This window comes from Perissodus microlepis, chromosome 12 (assembly GCF_051167445.1).
Source record: "Perissodus microlepis isolate ML-2025 ecotype Zambia chromosome 12, ASM5116744v1, whole genome shotgun sequence".
Lineage (NCBI taxonomy): Eukaryota > Metazoa > Chordata > Actinopteri > Cichliformes > Cichlidae > Perissodus > Perissodus microlepis.
Window position 1 is genome coordinate 8002190 of NC_140472.1, and position 18975 is coordinate 8021164.

The following is an 18975-nucleotide window of genomic DNA, read 5'->3' on the forward strand; positions in this document are numbered from 1 at the left end:
CTGAACACCATCTCTCTCATCTTATTCATATTCAAAAGCAGATGATTCAGTCTCCCTATACTCTCTTTTTAATTTCTTTTTCCTATTGCCTCTCAACCTGTCACAGCAGATGGTTGCTCCTCCCTGAGCCTGGTTTCTGTTACAAGGGAGTTTTTACTTTTCAAGAATATTATACCTTACAGTATATAACACTTTAAGATGATTGTTGTTGATCTGGCACTAGATGTATAAACCTGAACTGAGTTGAGTGAAATTAAATTCCTTCCAGACCACTCCAAAAAATGATCAACTAGTACTCTGTACTCCTCCTGCTGCCCATCACTTCAATTGCTGCAGAGTTATCACAGTATACCTGTAGGTGGTATGACCTGGAGTTGTACTGAAAGGCTGGGTGTACAAGGTGAACGGGAATGAAGACAGCACCATCTCCTGTGGAGCGTCTCCTGTGGAGCGTCTCCTGTGGAGCGTCTCCTGTGGAGCTGATGTACTGCACATCACCAAATCAGGCAGAGCTGCCCTGTCTCACATATTGCAGGCTGTCATGTAATCAGTAATCCACGACATGGCGGATGTGATTACTGATTTTTCCTGGCAGTTAGCTCTCTGCAGCATGTAGACCGTTGTGTCATCCACCCCAAAATCGGGTGTGTATTCAGACTGCAAGGGATCGAGGGATGATCTCATCTGTGGTCTCTGGTGCCTTCGTGACATGCAATGTGAGAGCAACTGGTCTGATAGTGTTGACTGCTCTGGTGCAGGAACCAGAAAGGATGTTTTCCATAACATTGATATTCTCCTGCTTCAAACTCAGGTTGTAAATGTGATTCAGATTTCAAATAATATCACAGTAAAATCCTGAATTATTGTCATGGATGTCTTGTCTCTTAAATCCAGAAGGGTTTCCTGCCGCAGAGAACATAAAGCTGTTTCCAACCAGATTTTGTTGTGTTGTTTCACTAACACTTTTTATGTTGTGTCAGATAGAAAAGACAAGTCACCATTATGATCAAACTCAACCTCAGAAGTAACAGGTTTATAAAATACTAGAATTTCACTCATCAAAACTGAAGCACAGTCTGTTTGGACAAGCTGTCCTCAAGAGTCCCACTAACCTGCAATAAAAAACATATTTACATTGAAAAATACTCACCATGGATAGTTCATCTTTCACAACAACTCCCAAAACAAGCCACTGGAGCCCAAACTGTCCACTCGGCCTCACCGCTGCCAGTGTAAACCACTGAGCTGGGCCTGCCAACACATTTGTGCTGTTTTTGGTTTTTTGGAGCATTTAAATAGAGATCTATGACTGACTTGCTGCGTACCACAGACTTTATAACATGGTTGTGTTTTAGGCCTGATTAGTCAAATTCTAAGGAGTTATTAGTCTGTATGTTTTTCTTAAGTGCTTATTGTGTCAGTGTAGGGAACCTGTATAGTTTATGAATGCACTTCACTAACCAAGCTTGTATGTGGAAGTCTGGTGACTGACCCAGATTTCTTAAACCAATAATGTAACTTCATACCGATACTGTTTTGCTTGTGTGGTAACCTATCCTTCGTATTCTCATGGCAGAAAAGACACTGGTGCATCTGCATTGTGTAATATATTGTTTCTTCCTTTACAAGCCTGGACAGCACATTTGAGCTACATTGCTAGAAGCCCGAGTGTGTGACTGTGTAAAAGTCATGCCTTCAGTCCTCCTGGGAGACATTCGGTTCCAATTGTTTATAACAGGTGTGGACAGCTTTAATAAAGAGGAACACTGAAACTCACTGTGGCCAAGGGATATTAAAATATCACTGTGACCTTGCAAACAGGGATTAGAGTGCAAGTCTGCCACAGCAGGAGGCGATTGCACACAGCATGCCGCGCGATCCTCTCCACTCAATAAGCTGGGGCAGAATTTATGGCCCCACAGACATCTCAGCGCTGTAGGCTTTGTGTCAGTCTCTGCTTATGGGACACACAAATGGTGATGTGGGGGTGTCAGGAGAGATGCTAGAGGCGGATGTTTCCAGTTTCAAGGTTCAGCTGGAATCCTGCAGCTTTCGATATGGAAGTGAATAATACCTTCCCTGGGGACACAGACAGGAAATACTAAGAGCCCCAAGTCACCGCTGGATCATAAACACCTTTATATTTGCAATCTTATTCCCACTCTATCTTTTTGTCTGTCTCTAAGGAGTAATAGCATCATCCTAAAGATGGCTGCATTACTGTAATTCCTCCGAGGGTCCCAATACAACCCTGGCACTCAGCATCACCTGCCAATAGTTCACTTGGTGTATTAATTGAACCAAGCATCATTCTTTTGTGAGACACAACAGGCTGGGTGAGCGAGCCAGCAGGTTACAGAGATGAGTTGCAGTAATTAATAAATTCTGTGTTTATGTTATAGTGCCATGAAAAAGTGTTGTTTTTATGATTTGCTAATTATAAAACTTACATATTTCAGATCAGATTTATTAGATAAATAGAGAATATTAGAGACTGTCAACCTAAATAAATACAATATACAATTTTTAAATGATGATTTTATTTATTAAAGGAGAAAAACTATACAAGCCTACCTGGCCTTGTGTGAAAAGTAAGAACTGTTTGTGTGACTCTTGGCAGCAAGAACTGCAATCAGGTGTTTGCGATAACTGGCAATGAGTCGATAACTGGCAATGAGTCTTTCCCTTCACAGTCAGGAAATTTGCCCCACAGTTTGCAGATCTATTCTAATTCAGGCACGTTGGAGGGTGTTTGAGTTTGGACAGCCTGTTTAGGGTCATGCTGAAGAATCTCATTGGAATTTAAGTCTGGACTTTGACTAGGCCACTCCAAAACCTGCTGTCTTTCAGTCATTCAGAGGTAGACTTGCTGGTGTGTTTCAGATCATTGTCCTGCTGTATAATCCAAGTGTGCTTGAGTTTCAGGGCACAAACTGATGGCAGGATATTCTCCTTCAAGATTTTCTAGACAGCAGAATTCAAGATTCCATCAATTACAGAAAGCTGTCCAGGTCCTGAAGCAGCAAAGCAGCCCCAGAATATCACAGTGTTTTACAGCAGCTGCACTGTCTAGCACACTAGATGAAGCCTTTAATGAAGATAAATAAAGTGCTGTATGGATGTGCATAGTTGTGTAAATAGAGCTTAAATTAATCTAAAGTACCTCAAGTAGCTATTAAATCTCATTCTTTAGAGCTTATTCGTTGTGGAGCTGTTACAGGTTTTAAAAGTAAAAAAGAGAAAACACATGGTAAAATTGTAATACTCTAACCTTATTAGATGAAGGGATCAGAACTTTGATATTTTTATGAGTTTAAAAAGGCTAATTTAATATAAACTCACCATTAATTATGGCATCATCTTATACAGAGTCTCCGAAATAAATCTTGAGAAAAATGGAATGAGTTTGAAAACATTAGCCTTTAAATTCCAACTTTACTGTCCTGTCAAAGGCTGTTATAGCTAGTAAAATAAAAAATAAATAAATAGATGAAGAGAAAAAGAAAATTTAGGTACAATAAATGTCACTGCTGGGGCAGCAGTTGTGTGGTGTTTGGAGAGGAAGGACCCAAGTTGCAGACAACAGCAGTGATGCGAGTGAGGTTTATTGATGACGGGTGACAGTGACACAAAGCAGTGATAAAAAATTACAAAGTAAACTGAACTGGGAAAGCTAGTAAGCTGACCTGAAACATAACACAAAGGAAGGACACGAGGCGAGGAGCAGAGAGACACAGAGAAACACAAAATAACACAGACGAACTGACGAGGAACACAGGCAGGACACCCTATAAATACACACAAGGCAATGAGGGAATGACACACCAGAGGGGAACACAGCTGGAACTAATGGCCATCACGAGACACAGACCTTCAAAGTAAAACAGGAAATTCACAGACTGTTTTCCAAACACAAACTCAGAGACACGAACAGAACACCGGGAGAGGACACAGGTAGGGATAACAGAAACACTAAACACAAAACCCAAACCTTAAGAACTAATACAAAAACAGAAGAAACTAGAAAATAATAATAATAAACTCAAAACACTGGGTCAGCGACCCAGGACCATGACAATAAAGGGAAATAAATGTTGCTGATGTCAAAAAATTGTCTTTAAAATACAAGCATTAAAGTTCAAAATTGTGTTACTACAAAAGAAAATTAAGACACTAAACATTAGATGCATAATGTCCGAATTATGTTTTGGGCTGAATTGGAAAAAACAGAATGATAAAAAATATTGTTAATTAAAAGAAATCTAAATTTTGGACAATATTAAAGTTAAATGTTTGACCTAAAAGGTGAAACTCGAGATAAATTAAAAAATTAGTTTAAAAAGACAAAATCATTTTTAATATATAATTTTGATTTTATTAATAACAAAATTGACTTGATGGGACTCTGTTAAATCATCATTAGAACTCTAAATGACAAAATCCTCACCACTGTTACTTCTTACTGGCATTAATGGACATTCATATACATCCCACTCAGGATGCAGTTGCTATGTAGTGTTGGTCGATACACTAGAAACCCATCTGCTCTTCTTTCACATTAAACACTGATCACATTCACTGTTTGTCCAAGTGTTAATAAATCCAACTTCAAATGTGTTATCTCCTTCCTTTGTGTACTTTGTGGATTCAGCATGAGGATGAACTTTGTTACCAGATGATGGCGCTGTCTGCTACCAATTGACTCAGAACCTCCCACCAGAGATTATGGGGAACTATACCCCCCCCCCCCCCCCCTAGATGTGGGTCATCATTTATCTTGGGTATTAAGAGAGCAGACTCTAAGTGTGTGTGTGTTTGTTTATTTTAGTAAACATTGTGGTTTTTTAAATTTTGATTTGTACCATTTCTAATAATTTAGGTCTGAGACTGCAGTCATGGATTCACACAGGCATGTCGTGTGAACAGTATTTCATGATTTTCCAGTTAGTTGTGAGAAACCTGTCTTCCTTGATTCTGCAGAGATTTTGTCATGTTTTCCAGCCTGGAGGCTTCTCTCTCTTTCACTTCTTTCATTGTCAGGTCTATCAGCTTCCTTCTGACTTGAGTCGACTGAGTGACTAAACATTTTAACTGTTTTTGATTAGAAAGTAACCCCCCTCCTCTCCTCCCATTTGTATTATATACTTATATAAGTTATTTAGATATTCTATTCTATTCTATTCTATTCTATTCTATTATATATTTTTATATTTAAGGAGAAGCATATCAAATTTTATTTAAACTTACTGATAATGTTATAGAATTTGTTCATTATAATTCTGACAGGAAGCAGAAAGAGAGGGCATATTTCTCTGATGTTGGCTTCTCTTCATTGGGTCCCACTGAAATCCAGAATCTTCTATGAGCTGATAGAGGACAAAAATGAGAGCGAGAAGAGGACAGATGGAGGACAGTTAGTGAAATGTATAGAGGTTTAGTGAGGAACTGAATCCATGAAAAGGATGAAAAATGGAAAGACGGCTGGCCCAGATGACATACCTGTGGAGGTGTGGAAATGTCTTTGAGCAAGGCCAGTGGACTTTTTAACCAGATTGTTTAATGCAATCCTGTGTGTGAGGAAAACCAAATGATAACCAATGATTTATAGACCTTCTCTGCGTTGAATCATACCTGTTATTAATCTCTGTCTCTCTTCCACAGCATGTCTTTATCCTGTCTTCCTTCTCTCACCCCAACCGGTCGCAGCAGATGGCCCCGCCCCTCCCTGAGCCTGGTTCTGCCGGAGGTTTCTTCCTGTTAAAAGGGAGTTTTTCCTTCCCACTGTCGCCAAAGTGCTTGCTCATAGGGGGTCATATGATTGTTGGGTTTTTCTCTGTATGTATTATGTAGGGTCTACCTTACAATATAAAGCGCCTTGAGGGGACTGTTGTTAGAATTTGGCACTATACAAATAAAATTGAATTTAATTGAATTTAATTGAAATTGCCCTTTCTCATGAGTTCTAGGTATAGTAAAATATCCTAGATTCAAAAGTCAAGCCATCTGTCAGGCAGCTGAAGACAGCTGAAATTAGGACAGGAAAATAATCCCAAACAGACAAACAGAGAAACAGCCATTCTACACCATGGCTGAAAAAGAAAAAAGTCAAGGTGCTATGATGGCCCAGCCAAATCCAGACCTCTACCTAGTTGAAATAATGTGGTACATAAACAAATGTCCTCAAGCCTTAATGAACTGAAACAACCCTTAAAAGAGTAGTAGTCTAGAAAAAGAAAATATTTTAGACATAATGTGGTACCTATTTAACATCAAGTCATGCTTTCTAATGTTGAAAAACTGTTAAATACAACAGCAGCCCTCTATCCACCACAGCGCCTTTATAGTATAAGCTGCAACATTATCAGGTACACTGTTTGAAGATTTTTGCTAGGACTGACCAGGAGGGAGAAGATTAGAAATCAGCTCATCAGAAGGACATCTGAGGTTAAGTGGTTTGGAGACAAAGTTAGAGAAACAAGTGTGAGATGGTTTGTGCATGTGCAGAAATATATTGAAGAAAAGATGTTGAACATGGAGCTACATAGGTGAGTTTTGACCCTTTTTGAGGGTGCTCAAGTGACCCCAAATTTTATCAGAGCATCCTTAAAAATAACTATTAATAGTATCAATAACAGCGCATTTTTGTATTATTTTCTAGAATTATCTTCAAATGTAATATTTATTCTTATAAAGTGTCTGCTTATTTTTATTTGTTCTCTAAATAGCATTGGCTAATGAAGCTTAAATCATCAGAGATTATTAGCTAGTTTTAGCCATCTGGTCCAGTAGTCTGCTGGGATATCGGGAGTTGCCAGCCAAGGAGACGATGTGTGTTATTATTATCGAATTGGGCTTCAGTGTTTGTTTACTGTACAGCTCCAGATTCAGGTGACAGCAAGTGAAAATGATCTTACCTGTCTATGTGCAGCAGCACACTGTATTCAGTTTGGATATTGCTGTAAACTGACATGGATCACTTTATGTATTTCATTTACTGTAATAATGTGTTTTCCTCACATTGATTGGTGATGATTTCACATAACTAAGCAGTATGCTGTACTGTTGTTGACTGTGGATCCCCCACTTACTCCTATAATAATTTTTATATGATTATGTTTTTGTTATTTTCTAGTTTCTAGTTGAGTTACGAGGATGCATTCAAAATAAATATATAAAAAATATTTTAAAAAGAATATAAAACAATGCTATTACAGTTTGCTCTGTGTACAGGTCTATAGAGTGGCAGCGTGATTTTTTTTAGTTTCTGTATTGAATAATACTATTTTAAGCGCTTGATGATTTGGTGGACTGCCTCTGTGTGATTAAGAGACTAAAATAATGTTTCTCACCTTATCTGTCTTGCCATAAATGAAGGAAGACCACAGAGGAGGGCATGCAGATGGTTGGTGTGACAGGAGAGACTAAGGGATAGGATGAGACAGACGAGGATGATCAAAGAAGAAAAAGATCTCACAACCCATTCTTTTCGGATAGATGCTGCTATAAAATCGCGAGAGCTAGTCTATTGGGGAGAATTTGATGATTTTCAGACGCTACTACTATATCCAGAAGATGGCAGTAATGCCAACCCCACGGATGAGTGTCTCCACTAAACCCCAGAAGGGAAGAAGAACATTTTTCTTATGGGTTTGCTTGAAACCACGTGACATGTGTGTAGTCGGGCTGTAAAGATGGTTTCCTCCGTTGCCAAATCAAATCTGGCTCGACTGAGAAGTTTCTGTTTTTTAAATTCAGTGTTTCACTTTAGGAACCTCCGTGAGTTAACATGGCTACTTATTACTATTTGTTACTTGACGAGTCAGTCGCTGGCAGACGACGGGGACTTTATGGAGGAGTTTCTGAAGCGGGAATATTCTCTTGTGAAGCCGTACCGCGGTGAGTTTAATGTTAAACTAGAATTACGTTACCGCCAATGTTAGCTAACATTGGCAACTAACATAAACGTTGACAGTAGACAGTTTGTCACCGTAAAGTAGGCTTTGGCTTAAATTCATTTTTTTCTTGGATAGAATTGTGTGGCGGAGGATAATAATTAACTAAGAAGAACTTTGTGCCTCTCTGTCGTTACACATCGTGGGTAGCGTTACAGCAAGCGGGATAATAACTGTTGTTAACACACCACTAACTATTGGCTATTCCATAATGCTAATGAAGACTAGCCTACCTACAGCTAGCTTTAATCAGCAGAGCAAACCTGTCTGATTACGGTGAGGAACTCTAGCAAAAAACAACAATAAAATTCAGGAAATTAAGCCCGTAACGCTCTCCATTATGAAAGAGCAGTTTTTCATTGTCTCAACAAAGAGCAGTTTGAGTAACCTTCATGGCCACTTTTTATATTAGCGTATATTAGTTAATTCAAAGTAATTAGAAACAAAAACTGATAACTAGAAAATGGGGGCGGGCTTATAAAGAATACATCAGAACAAAGAACGATTTAAAAAAACAAAAACAAAAAAAACCCCGTTTTCGTTAATTAAAACTAAAATCTAAAAAGTCATAACAATAATAAGGGAGTTTTTTTTAAACGTACTGAAGCGGTTTTGTGTGTACTGAAGTTGACCACAGGTAATAAGTGTATTTAATGAAACTGTGAGTAAGCTGCCTTAGTAGGGTTGTTGTACTGTTGGGCCACTATTGCACTTCATTAAAGTCTTTTGCAATACACTCCTGCCACTTTGCACAGGCATTTTATCGTGTGATATAATACAGTGTGTTTTTTATCTGTCTTGTTATTTATATTTCTTGCACAACAGTCAGGTGAAGAACCCACAATATCGTTATATAAGTACAATGAAAATAAAGGGCTATTGTATTCTAATACCTATTTTGAACTTTTCAAGTCATACTCTAATAAAGACCCTTGATTTAAAGTAATAAAAATAAACAGTACAGTACAGGAGCCACTGAAAAGGAAACATTTGTATTCAATAAAAAGTATACATAAACTGAATGTTACAACAAAAGATGAAACGCAACGTAAATGGTAAAAGCTGATGTCTAAGAAAAACAATAGTAAACTTCGGTGTGGCCTGCTGTGAATGCAGAAGTGTTACTACTGTTGTTTTGCAGGCTTGGGTTTCTCTAGCTCCTCACAGTGGGATCTGATGGGCACTGCCATGGTGACGCCTGACCATGTGAGGCTAACCCCAGACCTGCAGAGCAGGCAGGGAGCTGTGTGGAGCCGAATTGTAAGTCAAATGGGACAGCCTGCATTATCAGGCTTGCAATATGCAATGCATTGTTACCCAGCAAACCACAATTTCCCTCACTTCCTGCTTTAAACTAAAAACCCTACTTTATATGGCTTTGGTTTAACAATGAATGTTATGCAGCATTTTATAAATAAAATATAAATGATACAAATCAGTCTGTTTCAAAAGGATGATATGTTACTCATATCTGATGACAAGTGCATGCTACACATTGCTGAGTGTAAGAATAACCTGCTTTTCTTCAATGCTGTTGCTTTTCAGCCTTTGCTTCTGCAAGATTGGGAGCTGAGAGTACAATTTAAAGTCCATGGCCAAGGGAAGAAGAACCTGAATGGTGATGGATTGGCCATCTGGTTAACCAGAGATCGCATGAAAAATGGTAGGTTAATGCTAAACGTGTTTCAGCATCGTATTTGCAATTTTATAATTGAATAGCCCTCAAAGTGAACAGTTTCTCCTAATGAGCTTGTCATTTTTTTCTCAGTCACATGATAAGATATCATTTTATTAGCACATCCTGTGCACAGTGACTTGAGATACCAGGGAAAGCAAACAGAATAAACAGTCTCAATTTTCAGCTGCAGGAAACACTGCTTACAAAACTTTACATGTTCATTCATTGTTTCAAAAACACATTTTAGTTACTTTTCTTTTGTTTGTTTTGTTTTATTGTTTGTTTTTAATCCAATTAGGTAAGTTACCTGTAGTATTACACTGCTCAAAAAAATAAAGAAACAATTTTAGATTTAGAACGTTAAGCCAATTAAACTAATGAGATAGTGATCCGGTTGGTTAAGTAGCAGAGGGGTTATTTGTTAGATTAAAGGTTTTGGTGTTAATGAAATTAACAGCGGGCAAATGCAGTGGTTAGCACTGTTGCCTGACAGCCAGAAGGTCCTGGGTTCAATCCCATCATCTAACCGGGTCCTTTTTGTGCGAGTTTGCATGGGTTCTTTCTAGGTACTCCAACTTTGTCCCACAGTCGACATGCAGTTAGTGGGGTTAGGTTAACTGGTGATTCTAAATTGTCCATAGGTGTGAATGTGAGTGTGAATCATTGTCTGTCTCTCTGTGTTAGCCCTGCATCAGAATGGCAATGTTTCCAGGGTGTACCGTGCCTCTCATTCTCTCAGCACTGAGACAAAACAGGAATGGTTTTACAGGTGGAGACCAAAAACTTGTGTTTTGTGCCAAAACATTCTTGGACCTATTGTCAGACTGGTGCAGTGGATCCTTGGTTCCTCCTCAGTTATGCCCTGGTCCAGATATAGGATGAGATCCTATCCCCCGAACACAATCTCTTGTCTCATTAGGAGCATCCCCTGATGTTGTCACACATGTGTACAAGCATGTTGGGGCCAGAAAAGTACCATTTTGAGTTGCTGCAATGAAATCTCAACAGAATGCGCTATCCTGCTGCATCTTTTTTTTTAACTTTGATTTTCAAGGTGTTTTTTAATCAAGCCCTCTGTAAGTTGATGCTTTTCATTTCTATCACATTACCCAGTCCATGTCAGTGTAGCTATCCAACTTTTTTCCTCATTGAGAACTGATGTGTTTTCTAAGTGTTCCTTTAATTTAATTTTTTAAGCAGTGTGTTGTGCGCCTGGCTAAAGAGAATTATTCAGTCATTATCATCTATTTTTTTATGCTTTTAAGTTTGTTACATTTTTGTTGCTACTGTATTTAAATAAAGACAACCTATGCTGCGCTGGTCTTAGTTTTTAAAGGAAACTTCCAAATGGAGTTATTTTTCCACAGTTTGTGTTACAAATGTTTCTGTCTACATGTAAAGACAGCTGTCATCATCAAGTGACTCTTTATCACAGTGTGTGTGGACTAGTTGCCACACCCCCAATGATATGATAGTGAGCTTTAGAGCATTTGGGTGGGATTAGGATAGTACAATCGTTTCACGTGAAAATGTTTTTTTTTTTTTTAAATTAACTTCCTGCATGTACTAGTTTGTCTGATTACATTTTTTCCTCCAAAGTGCTGAAAACACAAAGAAACTGTTGGAGAAAACTTAAGACTGAAATTTAGTCCCAAATTAAATTATATTAATTGCTATGTTTCAGCTTTATTATCTCTGTGGTATTCCTCTGTTTGCAGGCCCTGTATTTGGCAACATGAACCATTTCTCTGGACTTGGAATATTTGTGGACACTTACCCCAATGATGATAAGACCCATGATGTAAGTGACAGTCTGTAGCATTTATTTTATTTTTTTTTAAAGCCTGAGTTTAAATCAAGACTTTGTTGTCGTGTGGAAACCCACACAACATACACACAATGTTTCTTTTTGATGACTGAATTTCAGCCAATCTGACATGCAAACATGTGCTGTTGCTAATAATGTAAACTTATACTGACTGACAACGAACCTGGCCAGAAAAAAGACAAGCAGCAGTCCTGGTGAAGTTTGAATTATTAACATTAATCATCAGGATGCTCATACCCTGGTAGTGCTAATGTTTTAAGGTGAAGCAGCAGTAGAACTGCAGTTTTCAGGCTGACTCGGCTGGATTACTGTAATGCACTTTATATTGGGGTCAGCGCATCATATATTAGTCATCTACAGAGGGTGCAAAATGCCGCAGCTCGTCTTTTAACTGGCACTCGAAAGTTTGAGCACATTTCCCCAGTTTTAGCTTCACTTCACTGGCTGCCCATTTCTTTTAGGATTCATTTTAAAATTCTTTTATTTGCTTTTAAAGCTCTCCATGGCCTAGCCCCATCTTATCTCTCTGAGCTGCTACAGCCTTATACACCCACCTGCTCTCTCAGGTCAGCTGATCAGCTGCTCCTGATTGTACCCAGGACTGGGCATAAACTTAGAGGAGATCGTGCTTTTGCTGTAGCAGCTCCAAAACTGTGGAACGAGCTTCCTTTAGAGATTAGACAGGCCAGTTTTTTTATCTGTTTTTAAGTCACTCTTGAAAACCCACCTCTTTACCCTGGCCTTTGACACCACGTGAGATGTTGGTTTTTATTTTTATTTCAGTTGTTTTTAGGTGATTCGATGCTGTTTTATCTTGTTTTTGTTTTAATATAGGGCTGTTTTAATTTATGTATTATGTGTTTTATTTATTTATTTTTGCTGTTTTCTGTTATTCTATTGTTTTAACTTGTTTTCTGTATAGCACTTTGTTCCTGTGCTGGGTATTTTAAAGTGCTTTATAAATAAAATTGGATTGGATTGGACTATTTCAACTTACAACAGTGAACAGCTCAGATTTTAGAGTTAATTTTCACTGGCTAACCAGTGTCCAGTGTTTTTGTTCTCTCCCCCCCCCCCCTTACTAAGAAAAGCTTTATGCAATATAACATCAAACTGTTCAGTACTGCTGTTTCATGTCTCTGTGAAATGAACTACCTGTGGAATGGTGTTTGTGGTTCCTGCTGATGAAGTTGTGACTCCTCTGTCTTCTTCACAGAGGACCTTCCCTTACATATCTGTGATGCTGGGGAATGGCACCCTGTCGTATGACCACGATCGTGACGGTCGGTCCACAGAGCTTGGAGGATGCACAGCTATGGCACGCAACTCGGTCTACGACAACTTTTTCCTCGTTAGATACTCCAAAAATCAACTGACGGTATGGCTCATTATCTGCAGGACCTGTTTCAGGGTGTCACTTGTCCTTAAAGGTGACATTCTTGTGTAATGAAATTAAAACTGAGTAGTACAATGAGGCATGAAAAGTAGAATGTTGATTGGTTTATTCAAACCATTTGTTCCTCTGCCCTTAGCTCATGGTGGATGTAGATGGTAAGCAGGAATGGAGAGAATGTGCTGACATTACAGGAGTGCGCCTACCTACAGGCTACTTTTTAGGTGCCTCCTCTGCCACGGGAGACCTGTCAGGTATGAAATCTCAGAATAATGCTTTGACCACAGGATATATTACAAAGTGAAGCTATAAAAAAGATCTATAAAAAGATTGGATTATAAACATGGCATCCAAACTAGATGAATTAAACATCAACTTCCTAACAGCTCAGGTTTTAAAATGAAGTCAGCTGTTGCTTAAGATGTTAATTACGGGTGTGTTCTTCTAGATAACCATGACATCATCTCCATGAAGCTGTATGAGCTTACAGTCGAGAGGACTCCACAGGAAGCGGAAGAAGGGGAAGTAGTCACCATCCCCAGAGTTGACAACATGGAGCAGTTTCAAGGTAAATGCAGCACGATCATCATCAACCTGAAGTCATCCTTCTCAGCGCTGCACCGTATCGGCACCATTACTCAGGGCGGGGTTGCAGCTAGTGTGAAGTCTTGAGGGCCCAGTATTACCGGGCCCTACACTACCAATAGCAACATTGCACTCCCACTGGTTTTCATGCTCACCATAACTGCAGAGGTGGCCACTGCAGTATTCTCCTGAACTGCTTAAGCAGAGAAACAGAAGGCGAAGAAATCAAAATCAAGTTTTATTCTTTCCCCACAAAGTCTTGTCTTTTTAGATTGTTGCCACGTCTCCCTCTGTGTAATCTGTGAAGCTCTGAGCTTAAAAAAAAAAAAAAAAAAAAAAGAAGCATGATTGTACACATGTATTTAACTGAACAGTTTTGTACTCAGCATTTTTTGTATGCTGAGCACAAAGTTGATGTAACAGAGCAGATGAGTATAGTATAGTCTGCCACTATACTATACTGCTTCCCGCATGATGATAAAAGGCTCAAGTAAATGGATGAGGCTGATACTGGCAGACATGAATCCAGTATGTGGGCACATCTCATACATGTAGTATATCTAATTGATATTATTTGTTCATGTTTACAGCTGGGAGAACAGAGGGCTGAAACTTCAGCCATTTTTTTTCTTTTCTAATATTTTTTGCTTTTACTTTGCAGTGGAAGTGGAGGAGGAAGGGATGAGCGGAGTCCAGCTGTTCTTCACCCTTCTCTTCACAGTCGTGGGCCTGGTCGTGCTGGGAGTGGTAGGGCTAATAGTTTACGGGCGCTGGAAGGAAAACAAACGCAAACGCTTTTACTGAGGAAAGATCAGCCAGTCCGCAGAATGTGTTTTTAATGAACAAACATGCAAAGACTCAATGACACAAATCGAAAAAACTGAACTTTAGTGGGTTTGAAGCATAGAGCCATGAGAACAAATGAATACATGAGCTGTGGTTTAAAATATTTAAGATTTCTGGAAGATGGATGAGATAAAGCTCTGCTTGCTGTAGTGAAGCAAAATCATTTTAAAAATATGTTCATCTAAACTTGAAGCACGGTGGGACTTTTTATCTGCACTAACTGAGGCACTGTTTCTACCAGCAGGAAGTAAGAAAAACAACAGAATGAGTTACTAAATCAGATGCTGAGTTTGCTGACATTATGTTACACAGTTTTGGAGTTTGGGGTATCTCTGCGGACCTGAGCCAGCGCAGAGTGGGTAGAAGTCATCGTAGCCAAGTTGGGCGCTTCTTTCATTGTCATTTAAATTTTTTGTTGGCAATTCACTAACTTTACTAATAATCCTGTGTTTATTTTATTTTCTAAATACGTGACCCTTAAAATGCTTATTTGTACATCAACATTTTCCTTATGACTTTTCATTATATCTGTGACTTACCTGCAACTTTCACATATCAAATCAGATGGGACTTGGGCCTGTTTGTTAGCTTGCCCACTATAGAAATGCTGTTTTGTAGGTAGCTAGCAGAGTGGCATAGATATGTGCACATATTCTGCCACTGGTATGTCCCGGATAATTAATCAGACTTTTAAATTCTGAATGACAATGTTAGCTTCCATTAACATTTTAAAAAGTTAGCTTAAAATGATTCGTCATAGATCAAGCACATCTCTACAGAGGGCCTGTTGGCAAGTGGTTGCTGCTGTTGCTGGGTGAAATCATTACAAAGAAGTTGCACCAAAAACCACCTTTTGATCGCTGTGGTTGGAGTATGCTAACATTATCATTACTCTCTGACCTGTAGTGAAACTTTGGGAAGAAAAAAATGCAACACAAATCAGAGTAAAAGTTGTGCCGTTTGAAATGTGTTGGTGCAAGAGCAAGGCACAATTTTTACTTTGAAGGCAAATGTTTTTAGTTTGTGTTGACCCTTCAGGTTCACTTCTGCTTGACATGTACTTTGTGTTTGTAGGCAATTTGTCATCCAGACACAAGCTGCTGGTGACCATGCCAACCTGCTAGCAAACAGTCTTTTAATGTAGCAGCATTATACCAACTTCACACTAGCAACCTCGAGCAATCACTTGCCAACCAGTCATGGAACACACACTTTTTGGTGGAGACTGGTGGTTACTCATCCCTCAGTCGATTTCAGTGACTGCCAACAACTGCTCACAAGCAGTTGGAAAATACACAATTAAGTGCCATATGGCCACTTAAAGGTGTTTTGTCTTTTTGTGTGACTACCACAAAGGCCATTGTGAGTTTACTGATCCCTGGGCCAGCAGGGACTACTTGTTGTGAGATGAACTTTATGCTTAAAAACATCCCCTAATCAGGGCCTCATTCCCAATTGGTGATGTTTTAAGTAGTCATAAATTATCAGTTGCGTCACTAATGTACCATACTGCAACAGCTAGCTTAAATGTATACCTGAATTACAATAGTTAGAGCTACGTAGCATTATTCAGATGCACTTGTTTTGTGTGACGATTCCCAAAAGAGACAGCTGAATTTATATTTCCAACAGGGTTCACAGTAGACTATCAAAATATTCATGTTAAACATTATATTATAGAAGTAGGTTAGGATGCACTAAGCCTCGTCTCATATAAACATTCAGTGAGGTCTGATTGTTTTTAATATTTGAAGAACTTCTCTCTCCGTAGACCTTCATGCATTATAAGACCTGGCTAAGACCTGAACAATATGGTGGCTGCACTGAGAGCAACAACTTATGTGGCATGCCCATCAATGAATGTGTGGGAGAGTAGTTCATCTTTGACTGTTGTTCTTTGTTCTCTTCAGCCAACAATACACGACAATTACAACTGATGGTAACGATTTAATTCCAGAGTAGATTTAATGAACAAACAGGTGCAGAACTTTCTTGCCTGGTTGATTCTACAGTTCATGCTAATGCACCCACTGTAAATGCCTCACGCACATGGCTCTGTGATGTGCAGAGAGCACCACTCTAATTTGACTTGTAGCTGCTGTGAAGACCAGTGAGCCTGTGAATCTTTTTATACTTTTTGCTGCACTAAAGAAAAAAAAACTGGACTGTCGTTTTATTTGAGATAACTTTATACAGCAATCCAGCATTCATTCAACAAGTGAAAATATTTATATAAATATTGCTGATACGTGAGCTCAATGCTATGTGTAAAAGAATAGAGTGGCGTTACCAGTGCTGAATAAAGTGCCTCACTAGGACCGTTACAGGCAAACTCTCATTTTGATCCTCTCTGCAAGTTTGAGCTCAACATTTATTTTCTGTTTGACATCACTTCCATGGCTTGATCTACACTCTGACGTTACAAACAGGTCTCAGAAATGATAAGCTGATTTAAGAGTTTATCTGAGAACAGTTTGTCAGTGTCACTCTTTGTGGAGCACTGATGTTTTTAGTTCTTCCACCAACCAGTAACTTAGTAGCAATTGATGTTTTGCTCTGTACACACTGTTACATTAACAGCCATATGCTGCATCATGTAGTCATGTGAGTTTGATTAAACTGATGACTCAAACCAAGAGGAAGAAAAAACAAAAAATGATGTCAAGCTTTATTGTGTCTATGAAGAAACCTCGAGTACTCAGTAAAACCGCAAATATCATGAAACTCTCCAGCATGGATGTAGAGCTCACACCTCACTGGTTAAAGAAGCACTGATGTGCCATTCATTCAATAACCATGCACTGACAACAACTATTAGAGACAACTCGGTGAGCAAAGTGATGCAATCATTTCTTTAGATTTTGCAGTATTATCATTATTGTGATAAATGTGAATAGTCAGTATATAAAGACAACCAGCCAATGTATCAATATTGGGGGTACAGCAAAACACAAAATGTTAAGTGTGTCAGTATCACATGATATCATCAATAATTGTGAGCCTGACAGATTTTAACAAGCTGATAATACTCAGGAGTAGCACAAATGTGTAAATGAAATAACTGCACAAAACCAAGATTAGGGAAATCTCATTGTGTTTTGTTCCTTGGAAAAAAAGAAAAGAATATATATATATATATATATTGGGGTATCAGATTTTGATATCAATATTGATATTGGTAATAAAAGTCCTAAAAATTGGTCGTCTCTGACCACTTCTATGCACTTGGAATTTTACTTTTTTGTGCTTATAGAAAAATGTCATTCATATTGACATTGCTAATAAAAACTATAATAAATATCACAAGAATTTTAATGGTTAAAATCTGTTAGACGTATATCAGGAAAATCTGTAGATATATCAATATTTGTGGTCACGACAGCATCAGTGAATGGATGATAATTGGGATATTTAAAAACGAGATCTTAATATTGTATTAGCAATGCGCCTATAATATTTGTTAAAAAAAAATTGTAATTCATGTCTTTGTTTGCTGTTGTGCAGTTTTGGGTTCTCACCACTTCCATGTACTTGTAATTTGAGTTTAATAGCTTCACTTTTAATAGCTAATAGTTTAATAGCTTACCAAAAAAACAGCACGCACTAGATAAAGCTATAGAAGAAGTTTGCTACCAGCATTGATGCAGGTTTTTTTTTCAATTATCAATTTTTTTTTTTTTTAATTTGATTTGATTTTTTTTTTTTTTTTTACACAGCAATAATAGTACAAATAAAACTCTGATATAATGACAGCCTTAATTCATTCCATCCATTCAATAACAGACTAATCATTCAGGAAGACATTTGCCCAAAAAGCACTTCAGTGTTTAGTTCATTGGAACTTTGTGGACAGTTTCATAGATTTTTGAAGCAATATCAATCAGTACTTCACTCTAATTAAAATCAGTTTCCAGCCTTTAAAGAAAAAAAAAGGTACAGATTTGTTTTTTGGTTTTTTTTCTTTTTTTAATGTAGGTGTTTCATTTTTGTGTCATTCAGCGTGTGCTGTCACTGGGGAAATCAGCCATTTAGGGATTTTTTTAATAATAGTGTTCAGCTTATTATCAAATTAAAGAAAAAGAAAGCTCGACCCTTGTCTGAAAAATGTGTGTAAATCTTGTTTGTGTGTGATTATTTTTCTTCAATAAAAGTTTGTTTATTTTTTTTTCGTTGTGGTGCTGTTTTTAGTTTTCTCTGCAAACGTTTTTCATGTACAGTGCCTTGTGTATTCAAGAAATTGAACTACAGGGTGGGCCATTTATATGGATACACCGTAATAAAATGGGAATGGTTGGTGATATTAAAGTCCTGTTTGTGGCTCATTAGTATATGTGAGGGGGCAAACTCCTCAAGATGGGTGATGACCATGGTGGCCATTTAGAAGTCGGCCATCTTGGATGCAACTTTTGTTTTTTCAATAGGAAGAGGGCCATGTGACACATCAAACTTATTGGTAATGTCACAAGAAAAACAATGGTGTGCTTGGTTTCAACGTAACTTTATTCTTTCATAAGTTATTTACAAGTTTCTGACCACTTATAAAATGTGTTCAATGTGCTGCCCATTGTGTTGGATTGTCAATGCAGCCCTCTTCTCCCACTCTTCACACACTGATAGCAGGAGAAATGCCAGCACAGGCATCCAGTATCCGTAGTTTCAGTTGCTGCACATCTCGTATCTTCACACCATAGAC

The 18975-nt window shown here is 38.3% G+C and overlaps 1 protein-coding gene across 1 annotated transcript; it reads left to right on the top strand.

Moving 5' to 3' along the window:
- Positions 1-7636: 7636 nt before the first annotated feature.
- On the top strand, positions 7637-18447 carry lman2lb (lectin, mannose-binding 2-like b). Its single transcript, XM_084946669.1, has 8 exons — positions 7637-7896; positions 9094-9212; positions 9498-9615; positions 11349-11431; positions 12675-12836; positions 12991-13105; positions 13300-13419; positions 14098-18447. Exons 1-8 carry the CDS (start codon positions 7692-7694, stop codon positions 14238-14240), a joined length of 1065 nt encoding a protein of 354 aa, XP_084802795.1. The 5' UTR covers positions 7637-7691; the 3' UTR covers positions 14241-18447.
- Positions 18448-18975: the final 528 nt, after the last annotated feature.

Excerpts from the sequence above, each read along its gene's own strand:
- lman2lb (XM_084946669.1), top strand. The coding sequence starts at position 7,692 with ATGGTTTCCTCCGTTGCCAAATCAAATCTGGCTCGACTGAGAAGTTTC. Across the intron at positions 11,432-12,674 it reads ATGATGATAAGACCCATGAT|AGGACCTTCCCTTACATATC; the intron begins GTAAGTGACAGT and ends TCTTCTTCACAG. Across the intron at positions 13,106-13,299 it reads TGCCACGGGAGACCTGTCAG|ATAACCATGACATCATCTCC; the intron begins GTATGAAATCTC and ends GTGTTCTTCTAG.